This window comes from Sinohyriopsis cumingii, chromosome 6 (assembly GCF_028554795.1).
Source record: "Sinohyriopsis cumingii isolate HCF-2022 chromosome 6, ASM2855479v2, whole genome shotgun sequence".
Taxonomy (NCBI): Eukaryota; Metazoa; Mollusca; class Bivalvia; order Unionida; family Unionidae; genus Sinohyriopsis; species Sinohyriopsis cumingii.
In genome coordinates, this window is record NC_142966.1 from 80,966,754 (window position 1) to 80,984,523 (window position 17,770).

The 17,770-nt window shown below is 33.8% G+C and overlaps 1 protein-coding gene across 1 annotated transcript in view; it reads right to left on the reverse strand.

Moving 5' to 3' along the window:
- Positions 1-17,770, reverse strand: part of LOC149797316 (syntaxin-binding protein 5-like) — a 252,736-nt gene that overhangs the window by 61,116 nt on the left and 173,850 nt on the right. The window contains exons 19-20 of the mRNA XM_089962039.1: positions 16,530-16,651; positions 6,017-7,415 (exon numbers count right to left, since the gene is read on the reverse strand). Of these exons, the coding sequence (XP_089818165.1) occupies positions 6,017-7,415; positions 16,530-16,651 (1,521 nt within the window). The remainder of the gene's footprint in view (positions 1-6,016; positions 7,416-16,529; positions 16,652-17,770) is intronic.

The following is a 17,770-nucleotide window of genomic DNA, read 5'->3' on the forward strand; positions in this document are numbered from 1 at the left end:
TTCAAGAACTGGAAATATGATTTGAAATGGAAATTCAGTCTTCTGAATAGTTATTTATATTTTCAAGGTCCGGAGTGAAGACTTATGACAGAGGGGCCCAAACTTTAGCATTTTTTAGTTGCCCAAGGTACAAAGATACATTCATTTAATTTTTCTGTCATAGGCAATTTGAAGTGACTTCGACACTGATCTAGTCTGAAAAACATTCTTCTATCTAAAAGTTCTCATCTGTAATTTATAAAAGTACTCCATTAGTTCATTTTTGGACATAAATACTCTTGATGACTGAATAAATACATCGCTCAGTCCTTCAACCTACTTGTCTGGTCGAACAACTGAACTGCAGATTTTACTTATACAAATTTAATTTTTAGTTGTCTCTGGTAATAGGACCATGGTTAACGTCCAGCTCTATCAAACATGGTCAAATAAACAGTATGAAATCCTATAAAGTTAAATTACAAACTAAATTTTTACAGATTGTGCATTATCTAAAACTTAGGAAACGAAAACCTTTTGATTGAGAAATCTGAAATAACAGCACTTTTCAGTACTTACTCTAAAAGATTATTAACATCAATTTATTGAGGAAGCTTTCAGTCAGAGGTTAACAGTTACAACGTTCACATGAAATAGCCATTCCGAGTTTGGTGACACAGGGAAAGAAGGGTTTACAAAACAACAGCGCTACATTTGAAATTAAAATCTGCACCTCCACCTAGGTTGGGATCATCGGTAGAAGCAACACTCTGAGCCTTCAGCAGTTTACGGGTACCTTGAGACTTTGTCCGTTTCATTTCAGGAGCAAAAGGCTTCTTGGGCCTATAACTTGTAGGGCTCATACAAACACCATTTATCTATAATCAAGTGAAAATTAGTAGTGACTAATTAATGAAAACTACTATATAAATGTTAGTAAAATGAAGACAAACAAATTATATTTTGCTGACTGAAATTAAGAAAATTACAGAGTTATTGGTTAACATAAAAATTCTACCTGCATTCTTGAAAAAGTTTTATAAACAATGAAACAATCATGCATCCTATAAATATATACACACTTAAGGTCTTCTCCAATACGTATCATAAATCTGTAAGAGCTGTATGTGCCATCAAAGTGAACTCGTGTGGTTTACCCCAATTCCAACTTTCTACTATGAGTCTGGTAAAAGGTCAATATTTTCTTCCATGTAAAATTTAGGCTCATTACATAAAATCAACTTACTCATTAACGAATTGTTAATGTCTGGGCTAGCTTGCTTACGGTACCATCGTCAGCTGCATATAATGTATACCAAATGTATACATTAAGGAAACAGATCTGCCACTGAATATTCCAATGGCATCTCAGTCTCTACACTACGAAAATGGTACATCAGTGTCGACACTATGGCTGATATCAGTTTTAGTTGAATAAACACCGTGATCCTGATCTGCAAGTTCATTTTGTGATGGTACAACTCAGCTTATTCTATTGACTATTATGCTAGCTTTATATTAGAGATGTATTGTAAGACACTGGAGAAGAGCCTAAGTCATCCTACAGCCATGCATGTATATGTTTGTATATTGAGTGCCATGCTTTTTAGATTTCTTAGCCCTGAACATAACATGCAGCCAGCTTATATCTGCCAAAAATGATGCTGTATTTTGTGCCATCAAAATGATGATATCGACACCTGTGTGCAAACATTATTCTGGATGGTCTACTATTTCTTGTTTACCAGTTCTAAAAACACTGGGCTATAATTCTGAAACAACCTGAATGCAGATCCCCCCCTCACCACCAATCCATAAACTTTGTTCCTATCTGCAATGAATTTTTAAAACTTATTGTGTCAAGATACACGTATTCAAAAATTTAAGTCTGCTGTCAATGGGCAAAAGAATAACTCTGGTACATGTACTTATGAAGCAAATTATTTTCTTGCAAGAGAACGATTCTTCTTTCAGATGTCGTAAGAGCTAGTGTATTTAGCTGCCACAAAAACAATATGGTAGCCATATACAATAAAATCTTTTTAGGCAAGAAGCTGCAAGATTTTCCCCTGGACTGGAATCATTTGTATTTGATGTAGATGAAACATACCGTTTCTTGTTTGGCATAGAGATATAGTGATGGCTGGTAGAAAGTATACATCTACATTTATGTTTACAGTAAGTAAAGGGGGTGTTACTATCCCTCTGCAAATACAAGTCTATCTAAAAATCAGAGCACCTCCAAATAGCTGTCTTAAACATTTACCAGTCTGCTGTACAAGTTACAGTCTGGGTTGTTTACCAAAATGTCATGTCAATTTTAAATAGCGAATCACCCCTGCCATGAAAGATCTGGTCAAATTTCATGTTTGTTCAACATGTACAAAAAATTTCAAAACTTTTGGTGAGAAAAATACTTAAACACTGATTCAGCTATTTCACTTATTAAGTCTAGCTAATGTGTGTTCATAGTGCCTTTGACAAGTGATGTGGAGGTGCAAGTTCTCAGTACAGCATGGACTGCACCAAATATACTTGTTTTATCAGGTGCAATTTGTCTTTACTAATTATAAATATAACACTTCAATGAATGAAGTACTAGAATTTCAATATAAATTGCTTTTTGCCTTTAAATTTTAAAATTAAAAGTGAAAGAAGGTGAAAACTTGAAGAAAGTAACAAAAATGCTAGTGAGGCCCCTTTCTTATAACTCCCTGATTGGATGTTGCTTTCTTGTTAATTTTTTTAAAATAAAAATTTACATTATGGATTACCATTTTTGAAAACATTAAATCTTGTATTCATTTTGTATAATATATATATATATATATATATATATATATATATATATATATATATATATATATATATATACACACACATATATATATAGCATGCACAAATCAACCCAATTAATGCACCAGTGCTTAGTATGAGTACAGAAAATGGGTTTATTGACAAGACGTTATTTACCACTTGCAACTTGAATGACCGTCTTGACGGAGTTACTACCAGTAACTTTTATCTTTTAGTTCATGAATTTGATCACTTTCTTTATGGCCAGATAAGAAGATAAGAAGAGCATTTATGGATGTATTGAATTGTGGATGTATTGAGGTGTGCAACATAATGTTTTTTGATAAAACTTTTGGTTGGGCGAAGATCATTTTTCAACTTGACTCATTTTTATGTCGTTCTTCAGGATTTCCTCAAGTGGGTCATATTCAGGCTCCAACTTGTATCTTTAGTAATGTAAGGATATTCATTTGTCTTTGATGTTACTGACAATATGTAATGTAAGGATATTCATTTATCTTCGATATTACTTACAATATATTGTTTATGCTGGTGGCTTCTCCTGCCATTCCACTTTTTTCATTATCACCAAGTACCGACATTTGTTGTTCCTCAAATAACTTGTGCTACTTGAACTACAATCTAACATAATGTCCTTCTTTAACGAAACAATTTTAAATATCTCTTTTGTATCATCTTCCAATTTCCCCTCATTTAAGCAAATTCTTATATAATCTGTTGTGCTGTTATCTTTCCATGGTCATATTTTCCAATGTCATATTTCAAAGATTCAATTTTGTATGCTGTTCTTTACATTTTCATAGAATACTATCTCTTGGATGAGATTAGGGCCATTAATAAATAATAAGCTGAAACTTATTTTAAGCTATGTCAGGTCATCCCAAGCGATTTACTAGAAACTTACATTTATAAAACTAGACACAATAATTGAGGAAAAAATACAATTATACGGCCTCTTCTGTCAGCTGTGCATGCAGAGAGTGCAGTATTAGGCCAGATGTTTTTTTTCTTCCCAATTACTAGAAACCATTAAATACTGAACGACTGAAGATCTGTATTTGCAGGAGCTTTTAATAACAGTATATCATTTACCATGTTCATCTTCATTTTGGACAAATTATGGAGGAGTGATAATAGATGTAAATTATTTTCTTTTGTCACAACTTTTTTTAAATTCCATACAGTTTGGATTAAATGGGCTGTGATGACCATCAGCAAGCAATTTTTCTGCACTGACGTGGCCATACACATTCAAGGGTAACTGCAATTCAATACTTATTTAAAAGGATAAAAGGGACATCAAATGCAGTTCTGAAGTTGTAAGATCTAATTTTGTTTCTGTATTGATTACATATAGCCAAGCTCTGAAGATGATGATGGACCATCCAAACCTTTCTTTAAATATCAGTAGCTGTATCTTTCCATACTGTACACATTCTTCATCATAGCTGCAGGTATATAAAGAAATACTACATATGCTTATGTAAAAGTCCAACTGCTGACAAAAACTTATCATGACCCGCCATTGCATATTGGCAGACTAGAGTCTATGTTGTTTGTTCTACTAAGTACTCCTAACAAACTGCATAGACCCAGATTTGCTGGCACACTATTCTACAGCTGATTTGGGTCTATGCAGTTTGCAGTTGGACAAGACTTATAAACAAGTACATACCGTAATCCAAGAGCACATATTTTGTTATAATTAAAATTACATTGCTGCACAAACTATTAAATCTGAAATCGCTTAACTAAGGCTGAATTTGTATTAAAAATATCTTTCATTATTGAAAATATAACATCATGATACATAAATAATTAAAAAATAATAAGAAAATTGTTGGCATATTTTTATTGTTATTTAAGTGTTGATTTTAAAAGTTGTGGAATATCTTTGCTAAGGGCAGAATAAAGTACAACTTTTTGTTGTCCAATGTCTCACACTTTCAGTTGTTGTTTTTGCTTTTGTATTTATTTGGATTAAAATTTTATCAGGTTGGCTTATAAATGAAACACTGCAAAAAAAAAATTAAAGTTTTTATTGTGTTTCTTTCTTTTATACCCAATATTATTTAATCTGCTTTTCTTTTCTCTTTTCCTACTTTCCCTCCTTTTTCCATCTTTTTCACTTTAATTCTTGCATTGTTATCATCTGCTCATCTCCATGACAAATAATCAAGGAATGGAGTCCATCCTGTTGCTTACATTTACAAGCAGACAATCCTGTCTGGAAGCAGGTGGGGTTAAACCCTTGCAGTATTATCAAAATCCCCATGTTCATACATGGCTAAACCCTGTCCACAAGTCCTTATGAGACATCAGTATTTATGTACACTGTGGCAGAATTTTGCATTAACATGGAAAGTTCAATTAAACTGCATGGTACAGCTCCACCCTTCCTTTAGAAAAGATAAAAAAGTTGCTGTTTCTGTAGATCAAGTGAAAGCTGGCCATTCATGTTCCAAGGATACAAGGACTGGCTATACAAAGTGATTCTGTGGATCCTGAAAGGTCTGCTATAAATGTGTTTTTACCATACTGTCACTGATGTCTGAAGGTGAACAATAAAATCAGACAAGTATATACAGGAGCAGTAACCCCAATAGAGTACTAGTTACTATAGTATGCTGTACTGAGATAAGTAGTCACTACTACAAACTACATAGTAGGGTAAGTAATAGCTAGCAGGCAAGATGCAGGCAGGCCTGAGTTATCACCCACACCAGAGGATACATGCTGGGGACTTGGTAGGGTAGGCACCCTGTTCTCACCCTGAAAAGAGGAGCAGATAATACAAGAAAGTAGTAATATGTCAGCAAGACAAAGGATGCTGTCAGAAAGTGTTAAGGTTATATCTGGCTATACAGTCCACTGATTATAAAGTTATGTGATTAAATGGGTCAAACCTAACATCATGAGACAAAGTCTTATATCTTGCAACTGGAATCAAATCAAAGAAAGCATGGTACATAATGATCAAAATCTTTTGAAATAAGAAAAAGAATGCATGATTTGAAAATCACTGCATCAGCATTTTCTGTACCGTAATGCAAACCTAAAGCAATTTAAAATAAACTGCAAAGCCAAGAATGTAAAATAATTTCCAAGAGATTTTTTATGGCAATAAATTATTTTTTCTGGCTCTTGGCTAGCAAGATAAATGTACTTTGTTTTGACTCTGTTACAAGATATCAAGCTTTGTTGGAGTACGTTCACATACCAATGTTACCAAAGGTCATCATATCTCGTAATTGCATATTAAGACGGACAGGCTTTATACTGTTGCTCTCCCCAGTCAGATCAAAAAATGAAATTTTGCGATGCCACACTGATTTTTCCTCCACCTCTTCCTCTTCCTCTTTACCTTTAACTAACTCCTTCACTTTGATACCCATCCTTTCAAATATACTTTTTCTTCTTGGCTTAGGCTTGCCAGCAGTGGGATCCCCCATTGGGGGCTTCTCACCTTCTTCATAATATATTCTGTCCTCATTTTCTGAGTTGGGCTCTGATTCCTCTGAGGACTTTGACTCTGTCACAACTTTACGCTGTAATTCTTCAAATGCTCTGCACTCCAGTTCCTCAGAGAATCTGAGATCTAGCTGCTCAGCTAAGGAAACTGCTTCCGTGTTCTGAAGCGCAACAGAAGAATCAGAAATGTCCTCCTCCTTAACTTTAACTGATTTTGCTGACTCTTGGTTTTTGTTCTTACGATCGTTGTTCTTAAATATTTGCTTTATATTTTTGACTGAGAGTCTTCGATGATGATGGAATACATCTTTGTCCTTATTTTCTACATTTACTGGATCTGAAAGGATTTCTTGCACCCCAATCAATTCTTTTTCTTCAATTTTAGCATCCAAATTCCCATTAGCTTGCAATTCTTCTTCTATTGATTTCTTCCTCTTCTCCTTAGAGTGTACCAGTGGTAAAGAGATGGCCCTTTTAGTTTTAGTTTTTGTTGGACTCAAAAGTTGATCATCTGACAATGAACGTATGGGTGATTGTGGCCGAACACTGAATTTGGATTGGTCTGAAAAATGAAGATTTGGCTCCTCTTCTTCCGATTTAACAGATTCTGCCGATTCATGTTCTTTATGCTTACCTTGTTTGTGCTTAAATTTTAGTTTCAAATTCTGGATCGACATTTTTCGATGATGATGGCTGCCACCATTGTCCTTATTTCCTTTCTTTATTGGATCAGAAAGGGTTTCTGATACAGCACTTTTTGGCATTTCAATAATCTCCTTTTCTTCAATTTCAGCCTCAAATCTCACAGCTTGCAATTTTTCTTCTAATGATTTCTTCCTTTTCTCCTTAGTCAAGCATTCCAAAGAAATGGCTTTTTTGATTTCAGATTTGGTTGGATTCAAGAGCTGATCTTCTGATGGTGCCTGAACACATATTGTGGGTTGATCTGACAAAAGAAGACCCGGGTCAGAAGGTGTACTAATCAGACTTTCTTGGCTTTTGTCTGCACTATTTGAGGACTTGCCCTCACTTTTTGTTTCTCTCTTCTCATCAAGTGTTCCCACTTCTTTGATGGCATAAAGGTCTCCTTTGGAAGGTCTTTTTTGATGAGGTTGGGGAGCAAGGGTAGTACTTGGTAAAGAGGAGGACTGAAAACAGGAACAAATAAAACAAAACTCATAATTGTGCAACATAAAATGCTACAAGTTTGAAACATGCACAGTGGAGTAATAATTAATGGCCTTAAACAATGCAATAATAATTAAAAGAATTTTTCAAAGTCTTTGTGAGGTCTATTTTTCAGTGGTATTTTATAATAGAGATTTTTAAGGAAAGTGGAACAATGGTCAAAAATAAGAATCACTTCTTAAATGAATAACATTTGGATCTTAGAACATAGCAATGGAAAAGGTTGAAATTTTGTGCAGAATACAGTGATCCCTTACTATATGGCACTGCATTATAATACAGTAATATGGTCATGGAATTATAATACTATGTATACTTTATTATAAGGTGACTTTGCCAACAACACAGTCCATTTTTAAGGCTCTCCTGAAAAGCATTGTAACAAGGGATGACTGTATAGGCATAAGACCACTGAAATGTCTTGGGGAACAAATTACGGCATTCCCTCATTATAATGTTGTCCATAAGAACTATCACTCTATAATCAGACGATCTAATAATGATGTATAGGATAGACTGAATCTGCTTAATGAAATGGGATTTATTACCACACTTGCCTTAAAAAAGGGACTGTGTTATAATGATGGGACTTAAGTGACAGAGAGCTGTATTTCCTCAAAATGTTAATTTTCTTCTCTTGCTTTTGTTTATTTCTGTGGTAATCATATCAAATTTGTACCTACAAAAAAAGATTCATTTCAAGTTGTCCATTACTGTTCTGAAATTCTTTCTGGCATTGTTATTACTCCATTTTGTTAAATAAGAAAACATAAGAGTGAAAATAACACAAGCAAAACTGCAACATAAGATAATACTCCTAAAACATAATTTCAGTGAATTAAACTTAAACTGCCATAATACCAGTGTCTATTTCTTTGAATAAAGGTATTTTGAAGTTAACAGAAAATCATACAGCAAAGAAAATAAAAAATATCTACAATATATATATACATACACATATATACATACACACACACCTGAGCTTATGAAACAATGTTCACAGTCAATCTCATTATTTTAAGTGAATCAGATATGTGCAGTGATCCAAACTGATAGAAACAGAGTGGCATCTCCTACCCCCCCATTCTATTTTGTAGAAATTATATCAGTTACCTGGACAATTTTCCAGATATAGTCAGTCTCTTCCAATGGTTTTGAATAATTAACATTTTGTATAATGGGGTATACGCATTGCCTTGTTTATGTAGATGTTTCAATATTAAAATGCCAATTTCTAAATAGATCTCCAGTGTAATACTCTGAAAAGATTCAATAACTTTGGATTCCTTCTTTACCTGTGAAAAAAATGAGGTGGGAACAAGTACCCAGATGAACAGTGTCTTGCTGTTATCTTCTAAGTTGGAGATGAGCCTGTTCAAAATGCTTTGGCAATGTATGTGCTCAGTAAATGCTCTTTACAAATTTGACCAAAACATGAACAGCAAGTGAACAGGATCATAGGGCATTCAAATGACTATTAAACAAAGACCGACATGTCAAATTAAACAAAAGTAGTTAACATATAACCTCTAGAAGCTAGAAATCAGAAACTGAAAAAGCCTTTTGAAAATAAGCAAACTATATTTGTGGACTAAAATGTGACCAAAATAATGCATGCAACTATCAGAATAAAGGACACGAATGCAAAGCAATCACTTTTCAAGTTTCTTTGCTGAGGAATATTCAGTGTAGCCTTATCTGTGAACATCTCATGGTGCCTTCCATATCTTTATGTAGACTTGATTACTATTTCTGTAAGCTTATAATACATCTTCCTTGCATGCTTGAAATTAACCACTGGATTCAAACATCGCCTTCAGCCGAAGAAGTCCTTCCAAAGTTCTGATTTACATCCAGAAGAGTCCATTACTGTGTCCCTTTAATAAATGGTATTTGCTGATGGTCATATTATTTTAAAAAATATTAAGTTATGTATTCCAATTTATCACCTGAAAGAAATCTCCCTTCAAGTTATCAAAGGAAAGACCCATTCATACTAGGTCATTCCTTCAAATGAAAACCATGTTGCGTACAATAATTTGTTTAGGCCTGTGTTCTACCGGCCAAAGATCTCCCTCTGGAAAAAGACACTCATCAAATCATTTGCACATGGCAATGCTTAGCAGTATATCTGCTGGCAACATGTATTTTCACTGACTGAATAATAACTAATTACTAAACTGAACTGATCACTTATAACTGAACTGATCACTTATAACTGAACTGATCACTTATAATTGAACTGATTACTTTTAACTGAACTGATTACTTATACCTGATTACTTATAATTTAACTGATTACTTATAACTCAACTGATTAATTTTAAATGAAATACAAGATCAACTACTTGCAAGAGTACAGTGCAATTAAAGTACAATTTCCCAATGAAAGATCCAAAATCTTTTCATGGGTACAAATATCTGAAATGTGCGAAGTCAAAATCTGACTAAATTATTAATGCATTTGGCCCACTTGTTAAACAGAATTCATTTAGCGAGTGGCTATCATTAATGAATCAATACTGTAACAAATATGAATGTACACATAACTCATCCTTCCAAAATTATCGCAGAAAATCACTGATCTTCAGGCTGTCCTTAATAGTGCCATTTACTCAGTCCTGTGTCAATATAATTTTGACAGCAATCTGTTTAAATGACACGGTGATTCAGAATTTTAACTGTAATGTCTTCTGGACACTTGATATGTGATAATCCATTTATGGTAGCACTACCAGTTCATTCGCAACTCGTTCATAAATCGAGCTCATAAGTACATATAAAATACATGAAAGTTCCATCTTTTGGTCAAAATCGAGACTTCAATGCAGGTCTCACATTTTGAACCAGGTCTTGTATAAAAGAATTTCTGAATAATCCAGGAGTTCTTGCTGGACTTTTTCTTTTATTTCCCTCTTTCATGCCAAGAAATGCATTTAATTCCCAATGTATAAAAACATATCATAAGACTTCACTTTTCCTGCACAATTCCAATGAATACTGTTTGGTCACTAACGAAACTATGGGCACAAATGAATAGAGTATTTCCTGTAGCATGGCCATATCTGGAGCATGCAGGGAGTTCCTTAGTACATTTCAAAGCAAGGTTCTAGAGGAAGGGGTAGTGGAAAGGAGAAACAAACACCAAAAACCCATATCCTTGAGTCTCACCTAGAATCCATATTCTATGATGCTATTATTTTACTGGAGAGAGATTAATTCCTACCTTCAATAGACTTATGCTGTCTATGAATTGTATCAATTATTCAACAATTTGTTGTAAATGTTCAACATAAATAATCAGTCTGATTATCATATATACTCATGTCCAACTGCAAACAATGACTCAGATATGCCATTGCATAATACACCAGCAGATCAGGATCTATGTTTTTTTCTTTGACTGATTAGTCATAACAAAACTGCATTACTCAGGTCTGCCGGTGCATTATACTTATTTTGTTTGCAGTTAAATCCAAGCAAATATAAGCGAAAAGATATGAAAGTTCTTCCTAAATTCTTTGTAATCACCTTAAAATTAAATGTATGATGAACAAAGCCAATACATGCTGCTGTCTAATCAGCTGTTCCCCCACCCCTATTACAAATGGATTGTGGTCATGGGGAAAAGCTCAATGTTGTCCGTGTACACTATCTTGCACTGTAGCTAAGAATTTGTAATCATAATGAACTGACCACTTTCTTTTTCCACATCTTAAATGTTTTACTAGAACAAAAACTACATAACATGGCAGTATGTACTTAAAAAATGTGTCCATGTTTGGTGCACATTCAGAAAAAGGCAAGAACAAGAAATAATGAACTCAGTAAATTGAGTTTAAACTATAACAGACTACATATAAATTGTGATAATTATTGTCCAGAAACAAGCACTTGCACTGACATTATCAACTGAAACACAATGATATGATTAATAAATTACATTCATCACATGTTCAAATGAATCATTTAAGTCTGAAATGAATGTTAACTTCTATATATACACCCAAACTGGTTGCCGAGTGACTTATATTTTGTAAATATATTCAGAAAGCAAGACCACAATATTTATTGTGTATATTCATCTTATGTAAAAATACAGTAACATTATAAATCAAACTGAAATCACTTGGCCAGCACTACATGGGGCTGTTTGAAAATCACGAGAGCAGCACTACTTGAGTTCTGAAAGTTACTTTTTGTGGGCTTTGCTCATCTTTTCCTAAATCACAGCGGTATTTTTTGCATTTTGCCATAAAAAATTAACGGTACTTGTGCACTATTCCAACTACCAATATAATTGGTTTTGTATTTAATATATGGAGTTAAAAACAACTTCAAAGAAACATTGTCACAGATCATAAAATTGCCAATAATCTTTAATAATGATGGTTGAATCATTCTCATTTATGGGCAAAGATGTAAAAAAGACTTTTGTTCATCAACACTCATCTCTATGGTTGTACCTAACAAAAGGACTGGGTTGTTCCACTTAGTGTATTTTGTCTATTGAAACTAGTCTAATGTTCTCCACTATAGCAGTGTTCAAACGACTTGACGTGGCATTATCCTAGCTAGTATCAGTGGCACCTACTCATCTCTGACCGCCTTACCTTTTAACTGACTCATGATAATCATCTGGAGATCGCATGCTTCAAGCATGAATAGTGGTGGTAAAAAAAATATCTTTCTTTTTTCTTTTCCTAAAATTACTGAAAATTGCTTTGTTTTTGACACGAGCAAGTGGTGTTCAAGTCAAGTATTGTGTTTTTTGAGTGAACTGTCAATGTTGTTGCAATTGTTCATGTAGTTTTGGACATATTTTGTGACAATGGATATTAAAATAAAAATATGAATGAACTGTTTATTCAGAGATCTTGAACGATAATGGAACATGACCTGTCCATGCCCTTGTATGCATGGAAGATCACAACTATAATGGATCATGATATGTCCATGCCCTTGTATGCTTGGAGGATCACAACCATAATGGAACTGAATAAAGATTACAACTGGAATGTAACATCTCTCTCTTCCTCTCTCTTCTGCCAACATAACACATTGTAACAGCTACAAAAAATATAAAACAATGAAATACTAAGTTGAATACATATGATCTTACATGCAGGCAAAACGTCATTGTTTCACTCATCTCTCTCTGTCTCATATACACACACACATATTCATTTGTAAGAATGAAGTCATTTTTAATTCTTTTGTTTTTAATTGTAATTAGATTTGAGACACTAAAGCTCCCATAGAAATACAAACTGCATTTAACATGACTTCTTAATCACCTTAATCAGTTGTCAGACTCGATGTACACAGGAATATGTCTACAATACATAGAGATTTCTTAGTTACTGTAATTCCTTTTTATTTATTACTGGAAGAAAACATGTATTATCAAAAGGATGTGTGTGTGTGTGTGTGTGTGTGTGTGTGATTTGGATATTTAGCATAGCGTTAACAATTTTTCAGTCATATCGCTACGATGTCTGCAGTGTGGCAGTTTATAGTGAAGTATAGCACTTGGGCATCATGCCACAGACATGTAGCATGATGTCCCACTCAGTCACACTATCCTGACACCAGGCCGACCAGTCCTAACACTAACCTCTGAATGCTTAGTGCCTAGCGAGGCAGCTGTTGGAGCCATTTTGGTAAGTTTATGGAAAGACTTGGTTGGGGTTCTAACCCCCGACCTCCTGCATCTGAGGCTGATGCTCTAACCACTAGGCCAATGGAGTGGTAATATTATCAAAAGGAATTGTGGCATGTACCACCATAATGAGATAACTGGACCCAGCTTTTTCTTTCAAACATTAGCATGGGCATGTCAGCAAAAATTATAGATCATGAGGAACTTTTATATGTCCAATCCATTTTTTTTTTTTATACATTGTACATACTCCAAAATATTACTTTATTTTTCATGCATAATTTTTTTGACTCTAATTTTTTTTTCTCAACAATTTAATACCAATTCATCACAGTTCAGAGGTTGCAAAGTTGCAAACCCAAAACCAAGATCAAGTGGTGCATCAAGAGGAGAAAAGAATCATAAAGAGACTGTTTATGGTTTCATTCAAATAAAAAATAAATTTATGCAAACATGGATGCTCCCAAACATCCCATAGTTTTCATGCTGGCATATAATTATGTTATACTTATTGCTGACATATGTTGTGAAAGAAATATTTATTTCCTGTACATGCATTAATTTCATAATCGCTTGAATGTCATATCTCTTGACCTACTCAGGATAAAACAATCATTTTACAGCATTTTTAGCTCTGGTTGTTATTTGTATCAGAATGAACGCCATGGTAACAAACTCAAAAACACGATTTATGCAAATTAATTTCATAATTATAACAAATATATGGCAGAGCATTTGATCTGAAGTTAAGAAGTTGTCTCAAACTTTTCCAACTTTTTATTAGAAAGATTGTACATAATCATATTTTACACAGAGTAGAGATATTATGTGGAAAACTTTCACAATGATCATGGTGCTGAATGGCTTAAAAAATCATGATCAGAAATGTGTAGGTGCATAAATGAGAATGAATAATATCATTATTATAGTGTAACGATTGTTCTAAAAGGAAATAAGATAAATAAGTATACTGTTCTGTTATCACTGTAACCAACTCAAGGTTCTTTCACAAAGAAAAATAGAGTACTTCCACTTTGCAAAATTAATATATACTACTAATATCCAGCAACATTTTATCCCAAAAAATACTGTCTACATTTTCACTCTGGTTCAAACCAGACTAGATTGCACGAAAATTTATATTTTGCTTATGCAACCACAATAGAATCAAAAACAATCTTGTTATTGCTTATGGTTCAGACCAGACACTATAGTAAAATATATATTTAGTTACATAATGCCTTATGCTGCTACAGCCTAAAGCAACAATTGTCATTTATAACTGGCATTAATGAATGAAATTTCTTTCCAGCTAGTCTTTTGTGGAGCCAAAATGTAAAGTGAATATAGCATTAGAAACATGCTTACAGATGACAATGTTTTTACTTATGTGGTCTAGTAAATTTCAATGATTTTCAAAATATCCCCCCCCCCCAAGAAGTGCTGGTCTACTGATTTCCCAATTCAATTTTTAACCTCATATTCATTTACAAGATGCTGAGTTGTCTTGCTTTCTCAAAATACTTTCTAATTCCTGTGGAATAAATAGAGTGACATTTCTTTATTCACACGTTGTAGACTCTAAAGTACTCAGTAAAGACAACCAGTCTGAGTTTCAAATGATCCAGATTGTTTCAAGTCGTAACATATACTCCATATGGAAATGTACAATGGTGGTGGTGCAACTTGGGGAATATTAGGAAGCACAATAATATATATTGACAAAGATATGGAAGCACAATGTCACAGATAGGTGTGAACAGGTAAATAGTATAGCAGTAAATTATGACCAGACACCTCACAACAATTACAACTTCAACAGATACATCAAACTGGCTAGATAATTTGTATTTCAATCAATGAACCACCCCACCTGAATTTAGACCTAAATCATATTATCAAAATAAGGGTTTTCTGTGCATAGTCACATTATAAGCAGAGGGAAATTAATGAAAATATATGTTAGACTGGAACATTTGGCCCACCTCACTGGCTTTACAGTACAATGGTAGCCAAACTAGGGTCTGGCAAAAAAATAATAAAAAGAGGCACTCCCAATTTTGCAGTGCTGCATAGTACTGTGAGCACTGACAAAGGCAGATTAAGTTAATAATGAAAAACATGTCTAATTACACATTTAAGGTAAATCCAAAGAATACTGTAAAATAAATTCCTTTGTATGACAGCATCTGATCTAGAAGGCTCTAACTTTGTTGATGCCAACAAATGCTCAAGGGATAGATAAAAATGTATACATTTGATGTGAATAATAAAAAGGGGGCACAGTTTAGACTACATTTTCACCACTTTGTGCAGCTGAGACTAATCAGTGTAGACTCCAATCAGTCAGAGAGGAGACAACTGTACAAAGTATCAGTATGAATCAACAGGAAATTAATGACCATATATACAGAATACATGTTTAATTATGACAATCTGTCTTCTTTTGGAATGAAAATTTGAAGACAAAAAAGATATATTATGTTGTAATTTTTAAAATCCAGTTATCTTTTACCTCAATAAATTGTTTGTCAATCAACAACAAATCGATTCTCAACAATGAATATGCAACTTAAATATTAGCAAATAACCTGTTATATGCTGTATATACCCGCTTACAACTTGAGTCAAACTGTACAGACCCAGGTCTGTCACACACACAATGCACTGGCAGATCAAGGTCTATGCAGTTGGTTTGGATTAATCAGTAAAACAAGCAGCATAGACCTTGTTCTGCCAATTCATCCTGTCCTAGCAAATCAGTGTCTCTTCAGTTGGCCTCACTCATAGGCTAGTACATACAGTAAAATTCAAGATTGTACGTATTTAAACTGCTCAATTCTTAAAAGCACTCTTGATGAAGAGAATTTTGCACGTTATTTTGTCTATTTGTGAAAGGATAATGAAAATTTAAGGTTTTCTTGATGACTGACACAATGCAAACTCAAAGGAATGATAATTTTAACAGCTGAAGACAAGAAATCAATTTAATTTCAACAATATTCATATGCATACTCTTTTAAATGATGTATAAACAAATTCTCAAGCAGCATCTCTAGATTAAATGAACAGACCAGCAAATAACTGAAACAATGGGTTCTGCAAACTGCAGCATCTCATGTGCACCCCATGGTATTTGAGATATAAAAACATTCTAATACACAATTTTAACACAGAATTTTGTCCTATAATGTTATACACCTCAAAAATGCTTTTGCAGACAAGATAAACATAAATGAATGCAAGCTGTATACAATAAAAATTATTCCTTCAAACATGTCAAATTCATAGGCAAGATCTAAATGGAAATCAATTACACTGCAATTGTTTCAATAACTACAAGTGTTAGTCAACAATTAAAGTTATCTATTCGATGAAACTGTTCCTGATATTCTTAGCTAAACTAACTTACTTGGTCACTTGTAGGTGAGCGTGTTCCTTCATCACTGCCCAGGGAAGGATTGTTGGCATCTAATTGCTGAGGTTTTTTTCCTCTTGGCGAGCGTGGTGCCCTCTGATAGGGATCCATAGAACCTAGATGATGTGATTAGATGCTCAAATCTTCAAAATACAGGAATTCTATGAATTCAATTTTTTTCATGGCTACCGATTTTTGTGGATTAAATAGTCACTTCAAACCATGAAATTACAGACCAAACAAACAATGACCTAACTGTTGAAACAATACTACACTATGCCCAATCCACTAATTTAAGTATTAATGAAGAGGCAGTTATTTGCAAATCTTTGACACTTTTCTCGAGTGTAGCTGAAAAATGGTCATAAGATTTATGAGGTGTACTGAACACACAGCTGAAAATACAGAAATCACTGAGTATGCCAGTTAGGTCAAGCAAGAATATCAAACCCAGTTTTAGTATGATATAGTCATATTTTTTGTATTTATCTAAATACCAGTTTCATGAGGGTATGTCATGTATGGCCCAAGATGCTGGTCGCATAATGAACTGCTGAAAATAAGTCACTCAAGTATGCAATTAGGTCACAATAACCTATATGTAGAAAGGTTGAATTACTTTCATCCAAATGAATCTACATAGCAATTTTTAGGAGTATGGCACAAACAAGATCCAAGATATTGTTGGTTTAATGAACAGCCAAAACTACAAAAGTCACTCCAGGTGAAAATTAGGCCAGTTAGCTTGTTTTGATACAAGTAACTTGAAATAACAGTCACCCAACTGTGCAGATTAGGTCACAGTGAAATAGCTTTTGGTATTGTCAAACTACATTCCTCAATATGTATTAGCCTGGCGAGAGATAATTAAAGGAGAAAAGATATGGTTATTATGCTGAAGATGCATACTTTTTAGCAATATCAAGATTATTATGTGGTATATGCATATTCTAAAGCAATATCAAGATTATTACTGTTTAGATAAGTGCTGTCCAACCTGCAGCCTGATTTTAAATGGCTCAACAGAGCTCGAGCAGCTATATAATCATTGCTTTTCAGATTTCTGCTGCGGCCCTTGGCTTCAAGAAAAACATTTTTCAGTGGCTTATGGTGTCAAAAAGGTTGGACAGCACTAGTTTAGATGTATACTTTGTAGCAACAACAAAGTTATTATGTTGATGATGAATACATTTTTAGTAATATCTGGGTTATTGTGTCATATATGCAAATTGTGT